The sequence below is a fragment of the Lissotriton helveticus genome, chromosome 5_1, assembly GCF_964261635.1.
Source record: "Lissotriton helveticus chromosome 5_1, aLisHel1.1, whole genome shotgun sequence".
NCBI lineage: Eukaryota > Metazoa > Chordata > Amphibia > Caudata > Salamandridae > Lissotriton > Lissotriton helveticus.
The window spans coordinates 2104698598-2104720109 of NC_136065.1; the positions used below are offsets into that span (position 1 = coordinate 2104698598).

General features: G+C 47.9%; 2 protein-coding genes across 5 annotated transcripts in view; one reads left to right on the forward strand and one right to left on the reverse strand.

Annotated features, from left to right (window-relative positions):
* The window catches only part of REXO4 (RNA exonuclease 4), a 140826-nt gene extending 127618 nt beyond the window's left edge, over positions 1–13208 (forward strand). For all 3 annotated transcript variants that reach the window (XM_078646127.1, XM_078646126.1, XM_078646128.1), the window contains exons 7-9: positions 3029–3103; positions 5427–5501; positions 10348–13208. In XM_078646127.1, coding sequence (XP_078502253.1) covers positions 3029–3103; positions 5427–5501; positions 10348–10476 — 279 coding nt within the window. In that variant the 3' untranslated portion in view covers positions 10477–13208. The remainder of the gene's footprint in view (positions 1–3028; positions 3104–5426; positions 5502–10347) is intronic.
* The window catches only part of STKLD1 (serine/threonine kinase like domain containing 1), a 392522-nt gene that overhangs the window by 31572 nt on the left and 339438 nt on the right, over positions 1–21512 (reverse strand). The window contains exons 19-20 of one of the 2 annotated variants that reach the window (XM_078646123.1): positions 16351–16399; positions 13210–16250 (exon numbers count right to left, since the gene is read on the reverse strand). In XM_078646123.1, the coding sequence (XP_078502249.1) occupies positions 13243–16250; positions 16351–16399 (3057 nt within the window). In that variant the 3' untranslated portion in view covers positions 13210–13242. Of the gene's footprint in view, positions 1–13209; positions 16251–16350; positions 16400–21512 lie in introns of those variants that run through there. The other variant, XM_078646124.1, reaches the window with a different exon arrangement.

Genomic DNA, 21512 nt, shown 5'->3' on the forward strand with positions numbered 1-21512 from the left:
AGTTGGTATTGTCTGGGGTAATGGAAATTGCTCCTGACTCTATCGTCCCTACCTCCCCCTCTCCTAGAAATAGTATGCCAACCCTCAGCTTCATATCGGTTGTGCACTGGTGGATAAAAGAAGGAAAGGGGTAACGATTGAATAGATGTCCCCTGTTCAAGGTGTGACCAGCTGCAGATATGGGTGACAGTCCTAGGGTCCCTGAAGTTAGCTATGACACAGTCACTTTCTATCGATTTATCTGTGTAGCCCAACCATGGGACTCTCCTGACAGTGAGCACCTCACTAGTAATTCCATATGGCAAAGGTCTATTCATAGAAAGCCAGTTGGTGACCTTGTTCTTGAGAGCGGATGCTGATTCTTTCGAATCTACTCTCAGCTCTGGAACCCCTGCCAAAATGACTGTGTAAGGACTGGCCTCTGGTGGCAAGTCCACACGCATAATTCTTTTTGTGATAGCATTAGCATCTTCTTTAGGGGGAATCTCTTTAGGTGGACGATTGGGCCTTGGGTTACCATCAGGCTTCTGAGCTGCAGCAGTGTGTACCGGCTGAGATAGTGTTTGCAGAGCCTGATCAACAGCTGGAGTAGTGACTATGTTTGCTAATGGAGTAGGTGTTTGTGCTGCTCCTGGAACTATCACAAGTTCATTATTCGGGGGCTTGGATGTAACCCTCTTGTTCCTGGCCTCAGTCCCACTTTTAGCTATGGTAATATTTGTCTTGCTGGTGTTAGCAAATTGTGAGGTTGTTTGCTCTATGGACGCTAGTCTACATTCAATCTTGGATAGATGTTTGACTAGGGGACTTAAGGGTGTTTTAAAGAGGGCTTCCATTCTGGGTAAAATCCAGTCATATGCTTCTCGGTTTACAGGCGGGGGTGAGATTATCACACTTGACGTATGAGATAGCGGTGAGTCAATAGTAGTAGTAGCGGGAGGGGTTTTATCAGCTAGAGTGGGCCCCTTTTTGCTTAGTCCCGCTTTACTCCCCACTGAGATTTCATTGTGTTTGGGGATTTTTGCTTTACGCCCTCAATTATTTTGTGCCCCTCTCTTCCTTTTAGGTACAGCACCTTCCCTTTCCCCCTGTGAAAGGCAGTCTGTCGATTCAGTAATCACATCTATATTAGGTATGGTATTAATTGGGGAAAGAGGGGTCTGCTGTACGTGAATGTGTGGTATCGGTAGGAGTAGAAGGCTAAAATCATCTGGAGCAATCGTTTCATTATCAATGTTGTGCACAGTAGATTTATTTAAGTTAGATAAGGCTAGCACCCCACCCGATGCATTTTCCCCATTTTCTGAAACAACAAAGCTAGGTCTATGTTCCGGGGTCTTTGCAAGCGCTAAGGGCCCTATAGAAGATCTCCGAACCCAGTCTATCTCCTGTGATATACGCCTTTCCAGTAATGTAACTTCGTCGATAAGGAGAGACCCTGCTTTAACAAAATAATTGTATATAGTACCTTTCGCTGCTCCGGCAGCCAGCGCGCTCTTGCTCCTGGTTTCTCTAGTCGCATAGTTCGCTGTCAGAGAGGACGGTGGGGGCGTAAAATAATAACAGAAGCAAAGGGAGTGGCCCAGTCCCGGTCTCGACCGTCCTCAAACGGCCCGCCCTCTGCCCGGGCTTCGCCCCGTGCTCCGTCCCGCGCGCGTCCCGCGGGGGAGGGCGTGTTTATATAGTAGGAGGGTGCAGGGGCGGGAAGAGACACCAGCTGCGCTGAGTTGTGAAAGCGCTTGGTATGCTGGATCTCGCAGTCCCGGCCCCTGGTGCTGCTGTTATCGGTCTTCTCCTCGAAGATCCCCGCCTACGTGGGTTGAGCTCCTGGTGCCCAATATCGCTGTTGCCAAAGTCCGTGATGGGCAGTAGTTCCCAGCAAAAAAGTATCAGCAAGTCAAACAGCTGCGAGGCCATTCCACACTTTAGGAGCAATGTGAGAGAGCGCCTCTCCTCCTGATATGGTAAAGTGTATAGGTGAGATGTGAGCGAGTAAGCAGCATTTGCGTGGTTGGTAGAAGTAGATGCACCAGTTTGTGTAGCTGGGGCCTTTTGATGTGTAGTGCCTTGAATGTGTGTGTGAGACGTTTGAAATGAGTATTTGTGTATCGGGAGCTATTAGGGCTCCCATAGGTGTGGTGTGATGTTAGTTTTGTGTGGGAGGTTAAGGATGAGTCTGGCTGCTGAACCCCAAAAGGACTGTCTGTAAGCACTTGAATCACTTTTCCTTTCACAGAAAGACCTCCAGATTCTTACAAATGATCATCAACTCTAGCAAATTGATGTGTAGATGTCATTCTTGAGGTGAAGCAGTCTTACCACTTTGTTTTTAAAAGCCCTTGCCAACCGAAAGACAAGGTATCCTTTACCACTGCTAGCTTAGAAGGTAGGAACAAAATATGGATGGCACTGTCAATCACGATGGCCAGTGGTTTAACTTTTCCAAAGTTTTTATTTTTCAAAAGGAACTCCCAAAGTAGGAGTTTGTTTTGGAAAAATAACAAAAAACGAATGACCCCCTAACAAAGTGTCACAGAGCCCCTAAAATAAATGTTAAGGTACACTGCTTCTGAACCAAAATACTGAACCGTTTCAGAACAGAGGTAGTCCCAGATCTGACTCTGAAGGGTGTGAGGTTTTTACCTTCTATGATGCCATATTGTCTCATCGGTGGCGGAAGAGAGCCATGACTGAAGTTCTAATGACCCCACCTGCTGCAAATGGGTGGAGTTATTGCTAGGGAATATAACTTTCAGGATAATGAGGGGCACTTCAATTCAAAGAAGTATTCATCAGAAGTAGGTAGTTTTATTTCTAAAACGGGTCACAAAGATGCAGGGGGTTGCTGCCGTTTCTGGTTCTGGATGGGAATTTATGGCAAAGAGCTAGATTGCTTAGAAAATGTAAGGAGTCAGGGCTATTTATTTTCAGAGTTACCTTTTTACCTTAATGTGAAAGTGCAATGTCATTTTTAGAATGTTGCTCCATAATTTCCATGTGATATCATCAGTTTTTCTTTTTCTTATAGATCTTGTTCCTTGACCATCCAAGAAAAAAAATCCGTGATACGCAGCGTTATAAACCTTTCAAACAGGAAGTCAAGGTAATTTCACGATTTACTGTAATTATTGAAATAGCTCTAAGAACAATGCGTTAGGGTTTCACCCAGATTGCTAGACTGGAGGTGTCTCAGGAATAAGAGAGCAGCATTTTGTGGAAAGATTGCTGTTTAAGTGCCACTCCCATGCAGGCAACACACATGCTTATTATATGAATTGGAATGCATTCATTATCGCATTCAGTCCTTTGACTGAGTGCTTGATACAATCCAGCCATTTGCAGTTAACGTGCTAGGAAGCCCTCCATTTTGCTAAGAGATCCTCTTCAGTACCAAGCACAAAGCTTTTACAACGAGCATCATCTCCTTCCCCCCAAAGAGACACTTCTCACCTAGGCTAGGTCATAACGAATGCTAACCTGGCCCTGGAACCTCAGTGTCCCAGTAAGACTTCTTGACGTTGTATGAACTTAGGAACATTATGCGTCTTCGCCGACAAAAAGCAAGTTGCAAAGTTGTGTCTGCCATCAGTTAGCGATTGGATTACTGAATGCGTTATAACCTGGAAAGTTGTGGAAGGGGGCCTGACAGCTGTGCCGCGAGATGGCCGCCAACTAATAAGGCTCTGCCCACTGGGATGAAAACCTGGCATTAATCCGACCCGCCTGCTACAACTTTTGCTTGCCAAATTTAGAAGAATCTTGAGAAGGTCTTGGTATTTTAACTCTCACCATATCTCATGCACTGACACTAAATGTTATAGCTGCCTTGCGTTCTTCATAATATTTCTTCCTCTTACACTGTTGCTCATGTTCTCATGTCCTACTCAAACTTTCCAATCCTTCCACAATATGTGGTTCTCCCAGAATGTCTCCCATCAACGGTCAGCAAATCTTCATGCATGGTGCTCTTTGCCTGAACAATTCGAAAGGACTCACCTCTGATGTGGAAAGGGGAGTGAACCTGTAGTCTTCTATGCGGTTCAGCATCTCTTCAATTCAATTCTTTCTCCCTAATTTGACTAGATAAATGGTTTCTTTTAATGTCCCCTTAAACCTCTCAGTTACTCCATCCGTTTGAGGATGTTATAGTGTACAGCTTTTGTGTAAAACACTTTTGTCCCAAAAACTAACCCATCATTTCATTATCAGTAAGAAGACATCAGAGGCGCCCCGCTGCAGCAGCCTGGGACACCATGCTTACCCAATTTAAGGAGCTGCTTAGAGAGGACCTTCCCCCACCCTTCGCCTTTACCGCCTGAGATAGTTATGCCACACCCTACCATCATCAGCTTCACAAACCCCTCCATACTAGGTCATAGTATCCCTCCACTCACGTAATGCCGGGGGTGGTGACCAGGTTACCCATGTAGCCATCACTCCATTTACCCCCTGTCTCGTACAACGCCCAGCCCATGCCTACTTCCTCTCTCCTGTATATCCTCTTCCGCAGGTGCTGATCCCCCTTGTTGCTTCGCTCTCCTCGCACTTTTCCCCAGTTTCCCGGTCACCTTTGTTAATGACTGAGGTTTTCTCTTCCTTTCTCACCACATCCGTTCGTATAGGGCACATGGGATGCCTAAGTTTAAAGCCTTGTTTGATCAATTTCATGTGTGTGTACATCCGGTGACCCATTGCTCAAACCATGCTACTGTATAACCCGCAAAATATGTCTCTGAGACAATGTTTGTTACCTGAACTGCTTGTTATGCGTGTACATCCACCTATGATTATTTCAATGCTGTAACATGGCTGTCGGTTATTGTTTCACTTGACATGATGTAATCAAAACCTTAACTCAAAACCGCAATAAAAAATTACCAATCAGTAAGAAGACATTTTGGGTTGCTTTCCCTAATGAAAATTCCAGACAATAAGTTGACTACAGAAGAGGTGGTGATTTCACTTACAAACTTCACCTCTGGCCACCTAGAAAAGGATGTGTACTGAGGAGTGTCCCAAACACCACAGTTCTACAATCTCGGGAGCTACTTCATCCCAAGGCTCCTTCGGAACTCCACGACAATCCTAGACCAGTCTTGATCTTGTGGGACATATCACTTAACCGGTAGTAGGGCAGTGAAAACTACAGACAGGAGATAACAACTATATACAAGGGAGAAAAGGAATATACACCATGCTTCATCTGGTAGTTTTGTAGCACAAATTATTTGGGCTTGTACAATAATGAATAGTTTGCACACGGTAGCAAATTTCCCTTTCCAAAAACTAGGATTTTTGATTGCATGTACATATTATGAGGGCACCTTGTGCACCATATATAGTATGTGTTTTTTTAAACATTACCTCTGGCCTGTGACTGGCTACAAAAAGTTCACAGTTCTAGTCTTTGGTTTTTCCTCTTCTAGTCTGGAAGGCCGTCTCTGAAACTGCTGTGCAGCACGCTCTTGAATGTGAAGGTCCAGACATCGGAGCACTCCTCGGTGAGTACATTTTCCGATCATAGACCTCAACATCCATTTGTTCTTTACACAGCTTTGCAAGAATAGGATATCAAAGGCTCCAGTGTCCAGTATGCACTGTTGGTGCTAGAGAATGATGTTATTTGATATTTTTCTTTGTCCACGTATTCCCACATACTGCTTGTTTTAAGTTATTTTCAGAAATCCATAGACCCAATTTGCATGCTGCCAAGAGCTTCTTTGTAAAGACAGCACCATGTTAGCTTTCTCTACTGTTTTCTGTACATAAACTGATGCTTTTATCACCAAGAGGAGTAGGCATTTTAGCCCAGTGATAATGGGTCCAGGGAGATATTGACCCATTTGAGATCCTTCTCTGCACAATTACATTCACAAGGCCTGTGCCCACATACCTGTCCTATAATTATGATTTTTTTAACAAGAACAGGAAGCTGCACAGTCCTATATAAAGAGAAGCAGGTGTCTGACCACAAGCATCCACAAACAAAAACAATAGACAAAAGACTGTGTGGCCCTCACAGGGATCTATGTGAAACTCCAGATTGTCAGCTTTTTGCTGAATTCTAGAAGTGACCTACTGGCTTAGATGTGCAGGGGTATGTTGTTCCATCCTTTGGGAGCGAGGTATGTGAAAGCTGTCCCCTTCAGCTCTAATTCTTCATATATAGGGGGACGTGTGCAAGTAGGAGGCTGGCCAAGTTGAAATTTCTGGTCGGGTGTGGAATTTGATGCTCAGGAAGGTGACACCTAAGTTGTGTAGGGCTTTGTATGTGTGCGTGAGGAGCTTGAAGAGTACACCTTTGTGAATTGGGAGCCAGTGGAGGTCGTTTAGTCATGTGGAGATGAGTGCCCTGGGTGTTTGTTCAGGCATGAGTCTAGCTGCAGCTTTTTGAGTGACCTGAGTCTCTTGATGAGATGTATGGTGATGCAACATAGTGTGTTCCCATAGCCCAGCTTACTATAAACCAAAGCCTGTGTGACAGTTCTGCAGATGTTGAGCAGGAGCCATCTGAAGGGGGGGAAGCAGGATTAGGTGACCGGGTTGATCTGGCTGGTCATTGAGAGCTGGTTGTCCAATATTCTCTCTAGGTTCCTGGCTTGGTTAGGCAGGTTGGGTGTTTGGCATGCCACTCTCCAAAAGTACCCCCTTCGTCTTGTTGGAGTTGAGCTTTAGGAAGTGGGTCTTCATCCAGTTGGTGACTTCTGACATGCTAGTGGATGGGTCTTCGTATATCAGTGTCAGGGAGCCATTGGATGAGGATGGGGTGGGAGGATGTGTCAAACGAGGCTAATAGGTCGAGCAGGAACAGTGCTACTGTATCTCCTCTGTCCATGATCAGGCAGACGTCAGTGGCAATGATGAGCGCAGTCTCAGTGCTGTGATTGTGCCTGAATCTAGATTGAGAGGGATCCAGGAGGAGGTTGTCGGTGAAGTGGTCAGCCAGATGTTGGAGCTTTTCCAGTACTGTGGCTGGGTAAGGTAGCAGGGTTATTGGTCTGTAGTTTGCCAGCGTCTTCGGGTCTGCTGAGGGTTTCTTCAGAAGGGGTAGTATGGGGGCACGTTTCTGGGTGTCTGAGACAGTGACTTTTTTGAGGAGCCATTGAGTATCGGGGTGAATACGTCACAGATGGGGTGAAAGATATGGTGAATTAGTGTGATGTTCACAAGCTGTGATTTCCTTGAAGTCCGGCTGACCAGAATTGACGCTCCAGCAGGTTCAGGAGCAGTAGAGCGCATTGGAGGGCTTCAATCCTGGTGACCCTGCATCAGTCCAGTCCATGCTTATGTGGCAACCTGTATCTACCCACGTTCATCTAAAAGGGGTACAAAGGTATTTTCCCTTCACCTTAGGATAGTTTTCCAGTTGTCTGTGGCCCGTTGTCCTGTTTACAGAACCTTGTGAATTATCATTCTAGCTGTTTCACTTATGGTGGTATCTTTATTGGTAGTTGTGGTTGGAGCCTAAGACTCTGACCCAGTTCATAAGACTTGCCTGCTGCTATGGTGGGTCCAGTGGGTCTCAGCTGTCAACTTAATATCGTAACACTGATGGACACGTTTGAGGTTCAGGCCTTTGAGGTTTCGTTCTTTCTGTGGATGTATGACGGGTGCTAAGCCAATCCAGTACCAGAACACAAACTTTGGTTCATTTCGTAAACAGTTTGGAGCTTAGTTGTTCCCATCCCAAACTCTCACCATATCTCCACAGTAACCCGATAAGCTTTTGGGTAAACAAGCCCTTTGGCACCTTGAACCTTCACCATTGTGTGTGTGTATGTATGTGTTAACGACCTTGGAGTGGCGATATTAATTATGTGCATATATGCCTTTGGTGATAGATAGTTAAACCTTGGACTTCTGACAGCAAAGTCTTGTTGCTGCCACATAGAGAGGGACAATACTTGATTCTGATATCTGCTTCAGTTTTGTAGGGTTTGGCCTTATTAGGGGGAGAGCATTGGTACTGTGCAGTTTGTTTTCTTTGAGTTATGAATGTTGATGCTTAGTGTTGTTATGGGAATGTCCTCTGCATGGCAAACAGTTTTGCAACCCTTCTTGGAGTGCTCAACTGCATGTGAAACTGGTTTTATCTTGGCCCTGGGGGTCATGTTAATCTAACAAACGCGCACAGGCTTACACCCATCCCTGATACTGCGAGGTCCAGGATTTGTCCTTTGACCTGCAAGGACAAACCAAGTGTGCATTCATTGTAGGCAGTGCACTAAAGTCCTTGCCCGGGTACAACACACAGTGATGGCAGTGTACCATGTTTCGTGAATTTGTAGTGCAACCTGACTTTTTTCTCTCAGTGTGAATTGTGGTCTGCTGACCCTGCTTGTGTAAAGTACTGCTCTTAAGTGAAAACTAGAACCGAATGTCAACATTCCATCTGTAGGTTGAGTGTGTGAGTATGTGTAGTACATTTGTAGCACGTATATTGTAGGAGGACTCTGTGTGTTGTATGAGTTTGAGTACGAAGGCTATTAGCATCCATTTTAGATGCCCCTGGTTTAGTATGGCACAAGCCGGAGGATGACAAAGCAGTGGAAGTGTATTGTTTTTATTCTTGTATCTGGAGGGTGTATGCAATTGGGCACATCTTCCATCGGTGAGGGTACATCGCCTGAGTACATAGCGCTGGGATACTCATGGGTGACTACGCGCTCTATAAAAACCTTAAATAAATAAAATAAACTTAAATAAAGTCTGCTCTTTCTGCTGTTAAAGCTGCTGTGTAGAGCCTAGAATCCAGCCGGCTTGCTTAAAAAAGGGAACCGGTGTTCTGGCTGGTAGTAGGATAGACTGTTCAGAAGAAGAAGTCCAGTGTTCCTGGCATGGGGACTAGCCAGAGAGAGAAAGAGATTGCCACATGGTGAAGCCAGGAGTGACCTGAGTATGCAAGAGAGTCTCACAGTCTCCAGACGTTGCCACCTTGAGCCACATCCAGTCTTCTACAGAAAGCAAACATCAAACAAGATCGAAGCCCCTGCAGCTGAAAGACTAGTACTGCTGCTGGTGATATCGGAAGCCCGAGTGCTCCCGTAACGCTGAGGTGTCCACCCTGGACGGGGTGGTGTCTGCAACTGCTGAAGTCATTTCCAGACTGAGATCTCTCTAGAGGCAGCACCGGCCAAGCGCACATCTCCCCATGCACCCAGTCTACACAGACATCCCTAGAAATTCACCGGTGGACAAACCAACCACAACTCCACCCTTCCAACTGCTTAGCACCTTACACAGGATGTCACTGATGACATCTTGTGTAAATGGCCTAATTGATGACCTCACTGGGGCACCACATATCGCATCACCACTGAGATTAATGATGGCATCCCTGATGCTGATAAGGGGATATTGGGGCTGAGTGGAGGGTCTGGCGAGAGATCAAGCAGCATCCCAGAGTGTGATTGTTGATTCATATGATATCATTTGAGGCTCTGCATAAGGTCATGAGAAGTGCATTGGGAGAGTCCTGGTTTTGTATCTTAACATATGTGGCCAGCGTCAGTGGCTTTTAGGTTTTAGATCTTAACGTTTCTTCTTCTGAATATTTTACATAGGACAAAAAAATGCACACACAGAATGTCTCACTCTCTCTAGATATCTGTAGTTCTCTCCCATGTGGGTAGTTACCACCCTCTGCTAAATCCAAATGAAAATAAGACAAACCATGTCCTTCCTGCCTGGGACTACCCGTCTGGTTCACTGAGCTCTGCTCCATTCTGGCCTTTGGCATTTGAAGGAGCTTCTGTATTAGGATGATCAAGTGCCCTGACGTTTCAGATCTCGGACATGAGTTTGGCATTAATTTCCAACCATGTTCAGTTACTTGACTAGCAGATGATTTAATAGCAGAGACTGGTCTCCTGTGCTTAACCTCAGATTGGCCTCTTGCAGAACAAGACCAACAATTTGCATCAGACAATATGATCCTTCCTGCATGTCTGTCAACTCCTGGGGGGAGGAAGAACAGTTTCACTTCCTGACGAGGCCTGCACATGAGGAAATTCTTGTGCTTCTGATGTGTACTCACTTACCCTCTCCAAGCACTATGTTTCTAAATGTACTTGATGGTCACTCACTTCAAGCTGTCATCAAGGTAGTTAACTCCATCCTCCTTTGGGGTTGTGTGTGTATATGTACATCTTGTGACAGAAAAAACACCTGTAACGGGGGAGTTAATGGGGCATTAGTTCAGTGAAAGGGCTTTGAAAGCTCTTATTTGTTTCCGCGTCATAACACCTTGTGCGTAACACTTGAACATTGGAGCGGTTGATAGGACATCTGTAGTCCTGAGGCTGGCTTTGATCTCTGTGCAAATTCCTATGTTCTTTCTTTGTGCAGGTTCAAGATGCCCAGGCAGCCATGCGACTCTACACGCTACATAAAAAGCAGTGGGAAGCCAGCATCAAGGCCAAACAAAATGAACAGAAACAGACCAACAACGACAAGCCTCAGAGTAAATCTTCCTGAAAACCCTTGATCCCTCACGACTGCACAACGATGGACAGCCACTCAGGTTGACACTTTGACTTCAAACAAGGCCGAGTATGCTTTGAAAATCCTATAAGGAGACATTTTATACTCCTGTCCTCTGTCCAGCTGTTGGTGAAATGGTCTAAGATAAGCTAATGAATCATGTCAGATTGTCAGCCATGCAGTGAGTACCGGAGTTGAAGACCAGAAACTTTTTGGGCCCTGCACCACCAAGGATGATTCTGAGGCTTAAGATCAAAAGACCAATTTTATTTTAAGACTTTAAGACCGCTGATTGGCTGAACTGTACTGTGCAAACCCTATAGGAGCAAGAAGCAAAAGGAAAGGGGATTCTGACAATATCTGCCTTGGTTCAAATACATACCTTCACACATGACACCACACACCCAGCTTAACACTGTAATTTCAACCTTTTGCCTTATATATATATAGTGCGAGCATGTTCTTGCGGAGGTGCGGTGGATTTTAGAGGCACTTTATCACACACAATAAACCAGACAGACTGGACACAGGAAGTACTCTGACTTCACCATAGTCTCCTGAGCAACTTCTAGCCACTGTAGATCATACAGGAAGATAGGACTGGATAAGGAGGAATGCATCCCCCCTACCCCAGCCCTGCTGACTCCTGCAAGTAGCCGATGCATGGTGCTAGCTGGTTTTATAGACGACGCAGGAGATGATGCAAGAGAGAACACACTTACATGTAAAGCTAGTTCTTTCGCTTTGGTATCTTGCGTAGATTCAAATGCTTTTAGAATATCTCCTAACCTGAAGTGAGGACTCCAGAGAGGCTTCAGAAGTATTAAAAATGCACCTGAGTCTATAAAATAACAAAAACACTGAAGAACAAACCACTTCATATGCTCATTGGATATTCCCCATGTATTGGATCTTGATGTCTGAAGTATATGTTTAAAAGGTCTATGAAAGATCGATCTTGGGAGACAACAGGGTGTAAGCACTTCGAAGCACAGTTTTTTCTAGGCACTGAAACCGGTCTGGATTGATATGTGACTTTATCACTTGTCCTCTGGAAGGACAGGAGGATGTTATGAAAGTTTTGGGGAAACAGCCGAAACTTCTTTAAGTAAACCCCTCACCTGTTGGGAAACACGATCTCTCGGTATAAAAGCATTACGGTTGCACGCAGCGTGAGGTTGTTTCAATCTACATTCAGTATCTGCACGACACTGCAACAGGTCTGGATTGATGTGTGACCTGATCACTTGTCCTCTGTAAGGAAAGGAGGATGTGATGAAGGTCCTTGGGAAACAGCCGAAACGTCGTTAAGTAAACGCCTGACCTGCTGGGAAACACGATCTCGCGGTATAAAAACATTACAGTGTCACGCAGTTTGAGGTTGTTTCAATTTACAGGTAGTATTCATTGTGATGTGATTTGTGAGTACTGGTGTTTAAGACTGACGGCTGAGCATATTTGCACACAAAGAAATAATCTAGCCACTCGATGCTCCACAAATGCTGAGAAACAAAGAAGTAAGATGCTTTATACTCGCTAATTATAGGTCCCAAAATAACGCTGCCCCAATTTAGGCCAGTATAATCACATTCCACTTGGCAAAGTCAAAGTCCTCAAAATATGAAAAGACACGTTACTTACTTGTAAAGAGAGGTTTGCAGGTTGGTACTTTGATAAATTAAAAAAAATAATGCATACTTCTGCCAATGGCGGTTGGCACCAGAATAGTCTTTAAAAAGTTGGAAAATAACATGCAGGTTTTAGGATAGCCAAAGTAAAAAAAATATCCTCTTAATTACTGGGTGCTTATCTAGATCCAGGAAGGCAGTTCCATGAAAGACATTCAGGCTTACCATGACTATGTAAATAAGTTCTACATAGATTTGTTATATAAAATGTAAATTATAGGATGGATATTCTGAATATCTGACACTAATCCAGCCTTCGTGGACCTATGTTGGACACAAATGTTTTATATACTGTTGACAGGAAGAGGGGAATTCTATCTGGTATGAGTTATATGGCCAAGAATGTCTGTAGTGGCAGAGGGGTTAGCGACTAATACTCCTGGAAGTGGTCTCCCAACCAAGTGCTACAAGCAGTGTGTGTACTTTAAATATCTGTTCAAAACAGTACATTACTGACCAGGACATACCCACTTTTCTTCAAATAGAGCCTTTTGTTTGTATGTTTTTACACCTTTTAAATTTTAAAAGCCATGAAGCCGGAAGAGCTGCTGTGACCGCCATCTCAACGTCCTCTTAGGTTCATTCTAACAAACTGTGATGTCCTACTCCCAAGAGACCATTAGATCTACAAGCATCATGACTTGCAGGCCATACCCTCTAGTTGGCAGGTCATTGACAGCGTTCGCATACCATCTTCCTACTTCCTGGTTTGTAGAATTCTGTTGCCTAACATAAATGGCAAGTGTCTGTGTAACCTTGCACCATGGTCCTTTCCGTCATTTAAAGTATTGTTTTGTGTGTTTCATTAAAGTGTACTCTCCATTTAGCAGATGTTTCACATCACCTTTTTCATCAATGACCATAGCCTCAGTCCATCCTCTGGTAGCTGTCATGCACAGCCCTCTCAGCTAATTTGCAAAGCCCATGATTCTGGGAAGAGGGATCTAGTTTGAGAAAATGGGGTCAGGAGATGCTTTTTGTCTACTGTCAGTATTTTTAACTAGAAGAAATAAAGCAAAGAAAACTGTTTTGAGTTAATTTATTCTGTGACTGTCTTTGTGCTAATGAAAGGTCACTGTGCAGGCTGTTCAGTGGTGGACTTGCAATGATGTGCTTTCTTCCTGGTGTGCTTCTCACTGGCAGTGGGTGAGGTGGTCTGCTCTTCGGTGGTGGTGCCTGAAGGGGTCTGATCCAGCATGTTAGTGCGAGAGGTGGCCTCATCCGTTAATTGATCATGAGATGTGGTCTGCTCCAAGGTGGCACTGAGAGAGGAAGTCCGCTCCGCAGTGTCACTGAGAGAGGAGCTCTGCTCCAAGGTGGCACTGAGAGAGGAAGTCTGCTTATCTCTGGCGGTGCGAGATGGGGTCTTCTTCAAGGTGGCACTGTGAGAGGGACTCTGCTCCGCAGTGTCGCTGTGAGAGGGGCTCTGCTCCAAGGTGGCACTGTGTGTGGTCGTCTTTAAAGTGGCTCTACGAGAGGAGGTCTTCTCTTCATCGGCAATGTGAGTGGCGGTTTGTCTTACACCGGTACTACTAGAGAGGGCCAGCGCCCCAGTGGTGCTATGAGAGTCAGTCTGCTTTAATGTGGCGGTGTGAGATGGTGTCTGCTGCATGGTTTGGCCATTAGAGGGGGCCTGCTTCATTGTGGCACTGTGAGTGTGGGATTTATCCATGGTGGTACTGTGAGAGGGGGTGTGCTCCAAAGTAGACCTGTGTGAGGGGGTATGGTCTAAGATGTCACTGTGGGAGGTAGTCTTTTCCAAGACCTGGCTCTGCGCCACTGTGGCACTACGCATGGTGGCCTCCACGTCCACACTGCGAGAGGGGGTTTGCTTCATTGCGCCACTCCCAGATGGGGTCTGTTCCACGGTGGAACTTTGAGAGTGGGTCTGCTCCACTGTCAAACTGTGTGAGGTCTTCTCTGTTGTCATGGTGCGAGAAGGGGTCTGCTTCATTGCCACGGTGTGAGAAGGGGTCTGCTCCATTGTCATACTGCCAGAGGAGGCCTGCTCCCTGAAGGCACTGACTGAGGGGGTCCGTTCTATTGTCCTACTGTGATCGGGGCCCTGCAGCATGGTTGGGCTATGTTTTATGGTGGCATCGCGAGAAGAGACCTCCTCCCCTGTGACTCTCTGAGAAGGAATGTGGTCCATGGTTGGACTGAGAGAGGGTGCCTGCTCTGTGGTAGTAGTGCCTGTTGGGGTCTTCTCCACAGCACTGGGAAAGGGGACCTGTTTTGTGGTGGCAATGTGAGAGGGTGTCTCCTCCAGGGTGGCAGTATGAGAGGCAGTGCCTTTAACAATGTCACTCTGAGATGGGGTCAGGCCTTCTCTGATACTACGAGAGGTGCTCTGAGAGGGGATCGTCTTGAGAGTGGCACTGTGAGTACTGGTCTTCTCAACAGTGGTACTATGAGTAGTGGTCTTCTCCGTAGTGTAAGGCTCCAAGGTGGACCTGCGAGTTGCGCTCTTGACCAACGTGTCAGTATGAGAGGGGTCCTGCTCCATGGTGGCACGGTGTGCTGTAGTCTTATCCAAGGTGGCACTGTCAGCGGAGCTCTGCTCCACGGTAGCTGTGCTTGAGGGAGTCTGCTGCATGGTAGCTGTTTGAGAGTGGGCCTGCCGCATGGTAGCTGTGTGAGAGTGGGCCTGCTGCAAGATAGCGTGAGATGGCTTCTGCTGCAGGGTAGCTGTGTTAGAGGGGGTCTTCTGCAAGGTAGTATGAGAGGGGGTCTGCTCCTGGGTCACACTGCGAGAGTGGGTTTGCTCCTTGCTCCCACTGAGAGAAGGTTCCTGCTGGATGTTAGGGTCGTGCTGTACAGGGGCGCCGAGATGAGGTGTCTCCTGTTTAAGGGAAGTTTCGTAAGGGGTGTGTTTCACAGGGGTACTGAGAGATGGGGTGTGCTCCATGGCTGTAATGCGAGAGGGTGTCTGCCCTTTGGTTGTAATGTGAGACGGGGTCTGTTTGATGGTGGCAATAAGTGATGGTGTCTGTGCCACAGTTGCGGTGTAAGAAGGTGTTTGTTTAGCAGTGGCTCTGAAAGATGGGGTCTGCTTCTCGGCAATACTTCGAGATAAGGCCTGCTGCATTTCGGTGCTTTGAGAGGGAGTCTGGGTCATGGTGGCACCATCAGAAGATCTCTTCTCCTCAGACCTGATTTGAGAGGGGGTTTGCCCTAGGATGTCATGGGCAGTAGGGGTCTGCTCTGGTCTGGCGGGGTGAGACGGCATCTTTTGCAAGGAGGGACCGTGAAGGTGGCCTTGCTCCCCAATGGTAGTAAGAGAGCTTGGCAGCTCCATGGTGGCTAGTTGGGTGGTAGGCAGCTGTAAAATGTCAGTGCCATAGGTAGGCATTTTTGAAATTGCACTCGGAGAGAGGTAATGCTTCAAGGTGGCACTGGCGGTAAGCTTCATGGTGATGCCCTCTGCATAGTGCAGATCTGCTTTGGCACTGAGAGAGATAGGGAACTGTGCAATGCCTCTAGGAGAGTGGTGCAGGTCTAGTGGTGCGCTATGAGTGTGGGGCGGATGCATGGTTGTAGTGCGAGAGAGGAAACTGCCCCCAGTGCCACTGTGAGAGGTGGGACGCAAGGACTTCAGTTCTGCTGGGGCACTGAGAGAGTGAGGCAACGGTGCAAGGACTCTAGGAGAGGCGTACAGGTCCACTGGTGTGCTATGAGAGTGAGGCAGAGGCTTGGTTGTAGTGTGAGAGAGGAAACCGCCCTCAGTGCCACTGTGAGAGGTGGGAAGCTTCACAATGATGCCACGCAAGGACTGCAGATCCGCTGGGCCGCTGAGAGAGTGCGGCAACTGTGCAATGACTCTAGGAGAGGTGTAAAGGTCCACTGGTACGCTATGAGAGTGAAGCAGAGGCATGGTTGAAGTGTGAGAGAGGAAACCCAACCCAGTGCCACTGATAGAGGTGGGACGTAAGGACTGCAGATCCGCTGGGGCACTGAGAGAGCGAGGCAGTTGCACTATGGCACTGTGAGCGGGAAACAGGACCACTGGGGCACTGCGAGAGAGGGATAGCCCCTTAGACACAATGCCAGTGGGCATCTGTGATAATCGAGAAGCTGCGTCTGTCAGAAAAGAAAGATACTTTAATTCGTCTGGAGGACTTATAGTGTCTATGTGCCTGAATAGAAATGCTGTATTGTGGTGGGAACTCTGCCAGTTTACCTTTTTGCTGAAGTCTCTGAAGTGCTTTTTCCGCAAGATTGACAATCTCCTGCGAAAATAACAAGAAGAAATCATCACTGGATGATCTTAAGTACACTTTTGTCTCCAAAGTCCTAAAAATGTTTTTGAGTATTTGGTGCAAACGCCAGTCCAAACACCAATGCAGTCTTAAAAGTAAATCAACATTTTTGTAGACTCCCAACTTTTACCCCATTACAGCTTAAGCATAGTGCTACGAAGTAACAGGGAAGCATGTGAATATATAAAGTTAAAAAATAAACAACTCAACAATGTAAACTTCAAAAACTATTTACCTACTAAAATATCAATATGCACCTAATGCCGGCACCAAAATCTTGACTCAAACATTTTGGAATAAAGTTACTAGAATAACTAAACTTAGTCCTTCAATAGGTAAACAGTGAGTCTGGTTGGTTTAAGAATATTTAACTGGTCAGTTTTTTTTTTAAAGTGATGTGAAAAAGAAAGTACACTCTCTTGAGATACTATGCTTTTACCTACAAACACGTATCTAGTCCCAATCATATATAAATCAAACCTCTTGTGTCACATACATTTTACTATAAAGCAAATCTGAAAGAGACACGTTAGTGATAGATTCCTTGCCTTAGAATATCCCCAGGCGTCAGACTGGATCCGAAATTTTTTGCGTAGCAATACCCAGCGTGCCGGCAGGCGTCGTCCGCGGCTCCACGTCCGTCGTTAGCGCCGGAATGACGTCGTCGGAGTACTTAGACGCCGCCCATGCGCACTGACTTCAGTTATTCTTTTTTCCGCGCCAGCTAGCGCAGATCCGGAGAAGCTCTACCCCTTAGTCATTTTTTGACTAAACTTTTTTGATCTTTTGATCATTTCTCTACTCGAGTCTTCGACTCCGACGATGCCGGTAGGGTGCCCGGGTTTAAACCCTGCTCCAAGTGCGACCGACTGATGTCGGTTACCGACCCCCATCGCAGGTGCCTCAAGTGTTTAGGCCTCAACCATGACGACCGCACCTGCTCCGACTGCCGGGCCCTGACGTCTAAAGCTAGGCGGGAGCGGTCCCGCAAGCGATTTGAGCTCCGGCAGTCGGCCCCGCGCCGCTCCAGGTCCCGGTCCCACAGGAGGTCGAGGGACCGGGGTCGGAGTCCTCGCAGCTCCGGGAGTGGACATCAGTCGTCGGGATCCAAGTCCTCAGGTAAGAGGCATGAGATGTCGGAGAGACGTCATTGTTCCTCCGACCCACCCCGACACTTGCACGACGCAGCCGGGGGTTCAGGTGACACCACCCACGCGGCTCCAACGGAGTCGCAGGCGTCGTCGCCTGCCCCACACCTTCGGGTCCCTGGGCATGATGCGACGCCAGAGGAGGTCGAGCGGGACCTCATTGCCATGAGGTCCCTCCCTTCTCAGCCGGGTCCCATGGCGCCTCCAGGCCCAACTACCCCGGCTGGAGGGCCTAGCGGGTCGGGTGCTTCGGCTCCGACGCCGTCGGGTGCTTCGACCCCGGCACCACCGGCGACTTCGGTTCCGGTACTGCAGGCCCTCACTGGATCCACTTCCGGATCCGGGTCGTCTCCGGTCGACCTCACAACCTCACTGGCTCCGGCCCTGCGGGTGTCGCCCCCGGCGCCCACTATGGACGCCGTCCCCAATCCTCCCTTCAGTCTGGATCTGGCGCCGGAGCGGCGCCGCTGGGCGCCGCTCCCGACGGCCTTTGGAGATTTCTATTTCCATGAACCGGCCCCGTCTGTTGACCCTGCTCTGCAGGAGATGGGTGACGAGGGTGATTAGGAGGGGTCTGTGGACCCTCTGGCACAAGAGTGGCAGTCTCAACAGGACTGGACATATGAGCTTGGGGAGGCCAGTGGAATTGACACTTCGCCAGACACTGGATTTGTCTCCCCTCCCACCGTGGCAACGGAGGAGGGGGCTACTTACAGTGTAGTGTTGACGAGGACGGCCAAGGCCTTACACCTTGAGCTCCCTGTCGCGGCCGTGAGGACTAACCTCCTCACTGAGGTCCTTAAACAGCAGGCAAGCTCCACTGAGCCTCTGCTGCCGTTTAATGAGGCCTTGTGTGACGTTCTTGTGGGCACTTGGTCCAAGCCCGCCACAGGTCCGCCTGTGGATAGGAACGTGGCCAGACACTACCACCCAGCCCCGGGCGACTCTTGCTTTTTGTCCACCCATTCCACCCCCGAAAGCCTGGTCATCCAGGCCTCCACTTCCCAGACCGCATTCCCGACGGCTCCGCCCGATCGGGAATCCAAGAGGTATGAACAATTCGGGAAGAAAGTGTTCTCGTCCCTGAGTTTGGGACTGCGGTCTGTCAATACCGCATGCCTCTTGGGCCGCTACACCCACACCCTGTGGGACAAGGTCGCGGACGTGCTGCCACAATGTCCGGAGGAGGTCCGGGCTAAACTCGCCCAAGCCCTTGTGGAGGGCCGAGATGCAGCACGATATTCCATCCGGTGTGAGCTGGATACCACGGACTCACTGGGAAGGGCTATGGCAACGACGGTGGTGGTTCGACGCCACGGCTGGTTGAGGTCCGCCAACTTTTCGGCCGATGTCCAGGCCACTCTACTGGACATGCCGTTCGATGGCAGTCGCCTCTTTGGCAACAAGGGAGACCATGCGCTTGAGCGTTTTAAGGACTCCAGGGCTACGGCCAAGTCCTTGGGCCTCTCGGCCACACGCCAGAAACGGGTGCCTTTCGCTCCTTTCGTGGCCACGGAAGGGGCGCCCCCACACGTGCTGCCAGCCACGCACCGCAGAATGTTCAACAGCGCGGTGGTGGCCGTGGAAACCGCCGTGGCGGCGGTCGGGGACAACGGCGAGGCCAGTCCACACCTCCCCCTACAGCATCTGCCTAAAAACCTTCCTAGTCCGACTATAAATACAGCTATTAATAAATCCCAGACTCTTTTTAACACGGTGAAGGAATTGGCTGGAGAAAATTCAAGAGCAGATGCTCTCCCTCTTAGTACTCAGCAATGCCAGGACTTGGCGTCCTTCTTTACTGGAAAGATTGAGAAGATTGTCTCTAATATTGATAAAAATAATATTACCTCCTTTAATCAAGAGGACACTTCTCAAATCTCTAAAGGCAACTGTCACCTTGAAGACTGGCCTCCCATCACATCGGATAAACTGAGGAAATTGCTTAAATCTATTAAATCAGGTTCTCCCCGCGATCCTATTCCAATCAGCATCATTAGCCAATTGGAGGATTCCACCCTGACACCCATTATGGAGACACTTAATGTGTCTATGGAACAGGCCTCTGTTCCTGCTTTATGGAAACATGCCATAGTCAGCCCTTTGCTGAAAAAGCCAGCCGCCGATCCTACGATATTGGCCAATTATCGACCAATATCGTTGCTTCCTGCTTTTTCTAAAATGCTGGAGAGGCACATTCATGAAGTTCTCTCCACATTTGTGGAAAATAATGAATTACTTCACCCGTCTCAGTCCGGTTTCAGGAGCGGCTATTCCACTGAAACCGCCCTGCTTGGGATCACGGAAAGAATCCGAGAGCTCAGAGATGATGGCCAAATGGTGGCTCTGGTCCTATTGGACCTAAGCGCGGCCTTCGACACCATCTCTCACTCCAAACTGCTCATCAGGTTGGGGGAGAGTGGTGTCGAGGGCAAGGCGTTAGAATGGATCAAATCATACCTATCCCTACGGACCTTCCAGATCACCTCCTCTGAGGCCTGCTCGGATGTTTTCTATTCTCCCCACGGTGTACCACAGGGATCTATCCTGAGTCCCCTTTTGTTTAATTTGTACCTCCGCCCATTAGCCTACCTTGCAGAGAACTTCGGTCTGGTTTTGATGACCTATGCAGACGATTCTCAGATTCTGTTTTCACTATCTAAATCTGACTCGTCTGATTCTTCTGCACTTAAAACAGGCCTCCATGAAATTTTCTGCTGGATGTCGGCCAACCAACTCAAATTAAATGGGGAAAAAACGGAGATCCTTCTCCTAGGGAACAGTAAAGATCTCTGGAGCGACTCCCATTGGCCGACTTCACTAGGCAAGCTTCCGACCCCAGCCACTCAGGTCAGAAATCTTGGGGTCATCATTGATCACAGCTTATCTATGGTGCAACAAGCAAATAAATTGTCTGGCATATGTTTTACTATTCTCAGATGGTTACGCAAGATTGTCTGGATGCTACCACCGACCACCCAGAAGACCGTAGTCAATGCCTTAGTGACATCTCGGCTTGACTACGGTAACATCTTGTACCTGGGTGCAAACAAAGCAGTAATAAGACGCTTACAACTGGTGCAAAATACTGCGGCCAGACTGCTTTGCAGAATCCCGAGATATGCCAGGATCACTAAACATCTCAGGGACCTGCACTGGCTCAGGGTCGAAAATCGGATTCGCTTTAAAACCCTGAGCTACCTGTTCAAAATCAAAGCCGGGACTGCTCCCAAGTATCTTCAAGATCTTGCCAAGCCTTACCTACCCAACCGCAATCTTCGCTCAGTTACATCAGCGAACTTTGCGGTACCAAGGTACAAACGGGCTAGAATGGGCGGAAGATCCTTTTCATTTCTGGGTCCAACTCTTTGGAACACACTGCCCACTGCAATACGCAAAGAAGAAAACTATAGGAGTTTCAGAAAAAGTGTGAAAACCTGGCTGTTTGATAAATAATTTGCCTTTGGATCTGTTTTCTCTCTAGTTGTGTCCTGTGTCTTTGCTGTTTCGGCGCCGGGAAACCCTTTGTGGGTAGCTGTGCGCCTTATAAATGCTATAAAATAAGTAAATAAATAAATAAATAAATAGTCCATGTTTTCAGGCCCATGTGACGCCAGTGGGGGGCAGGGTTCGCCATCACCTCTTCCACTGGCGGACTGTCACATCGGACAGGTGGGTGCTGCAAATCGTCCGAAGGGGCTACTCCCTCCCCTTCGAGGTGACCCCTCCAGCCATGCCACCGCAATTCCACCGCGTGTCGGGGGATCACTTGCAACTTCTGCAAGAGGAAGTCACGGCCCTCATGGCCAAGGGGGCCATCGAGCGTGTTCCTGGGCCAGAAGTAGGGTGTGGTTGTTACTCCCACTACTTTCTGGTACCCAAGAAGGGCAAAGGGGGCCTAAGCCCTATCTTGGACCTACGGAACGTCAATGGCT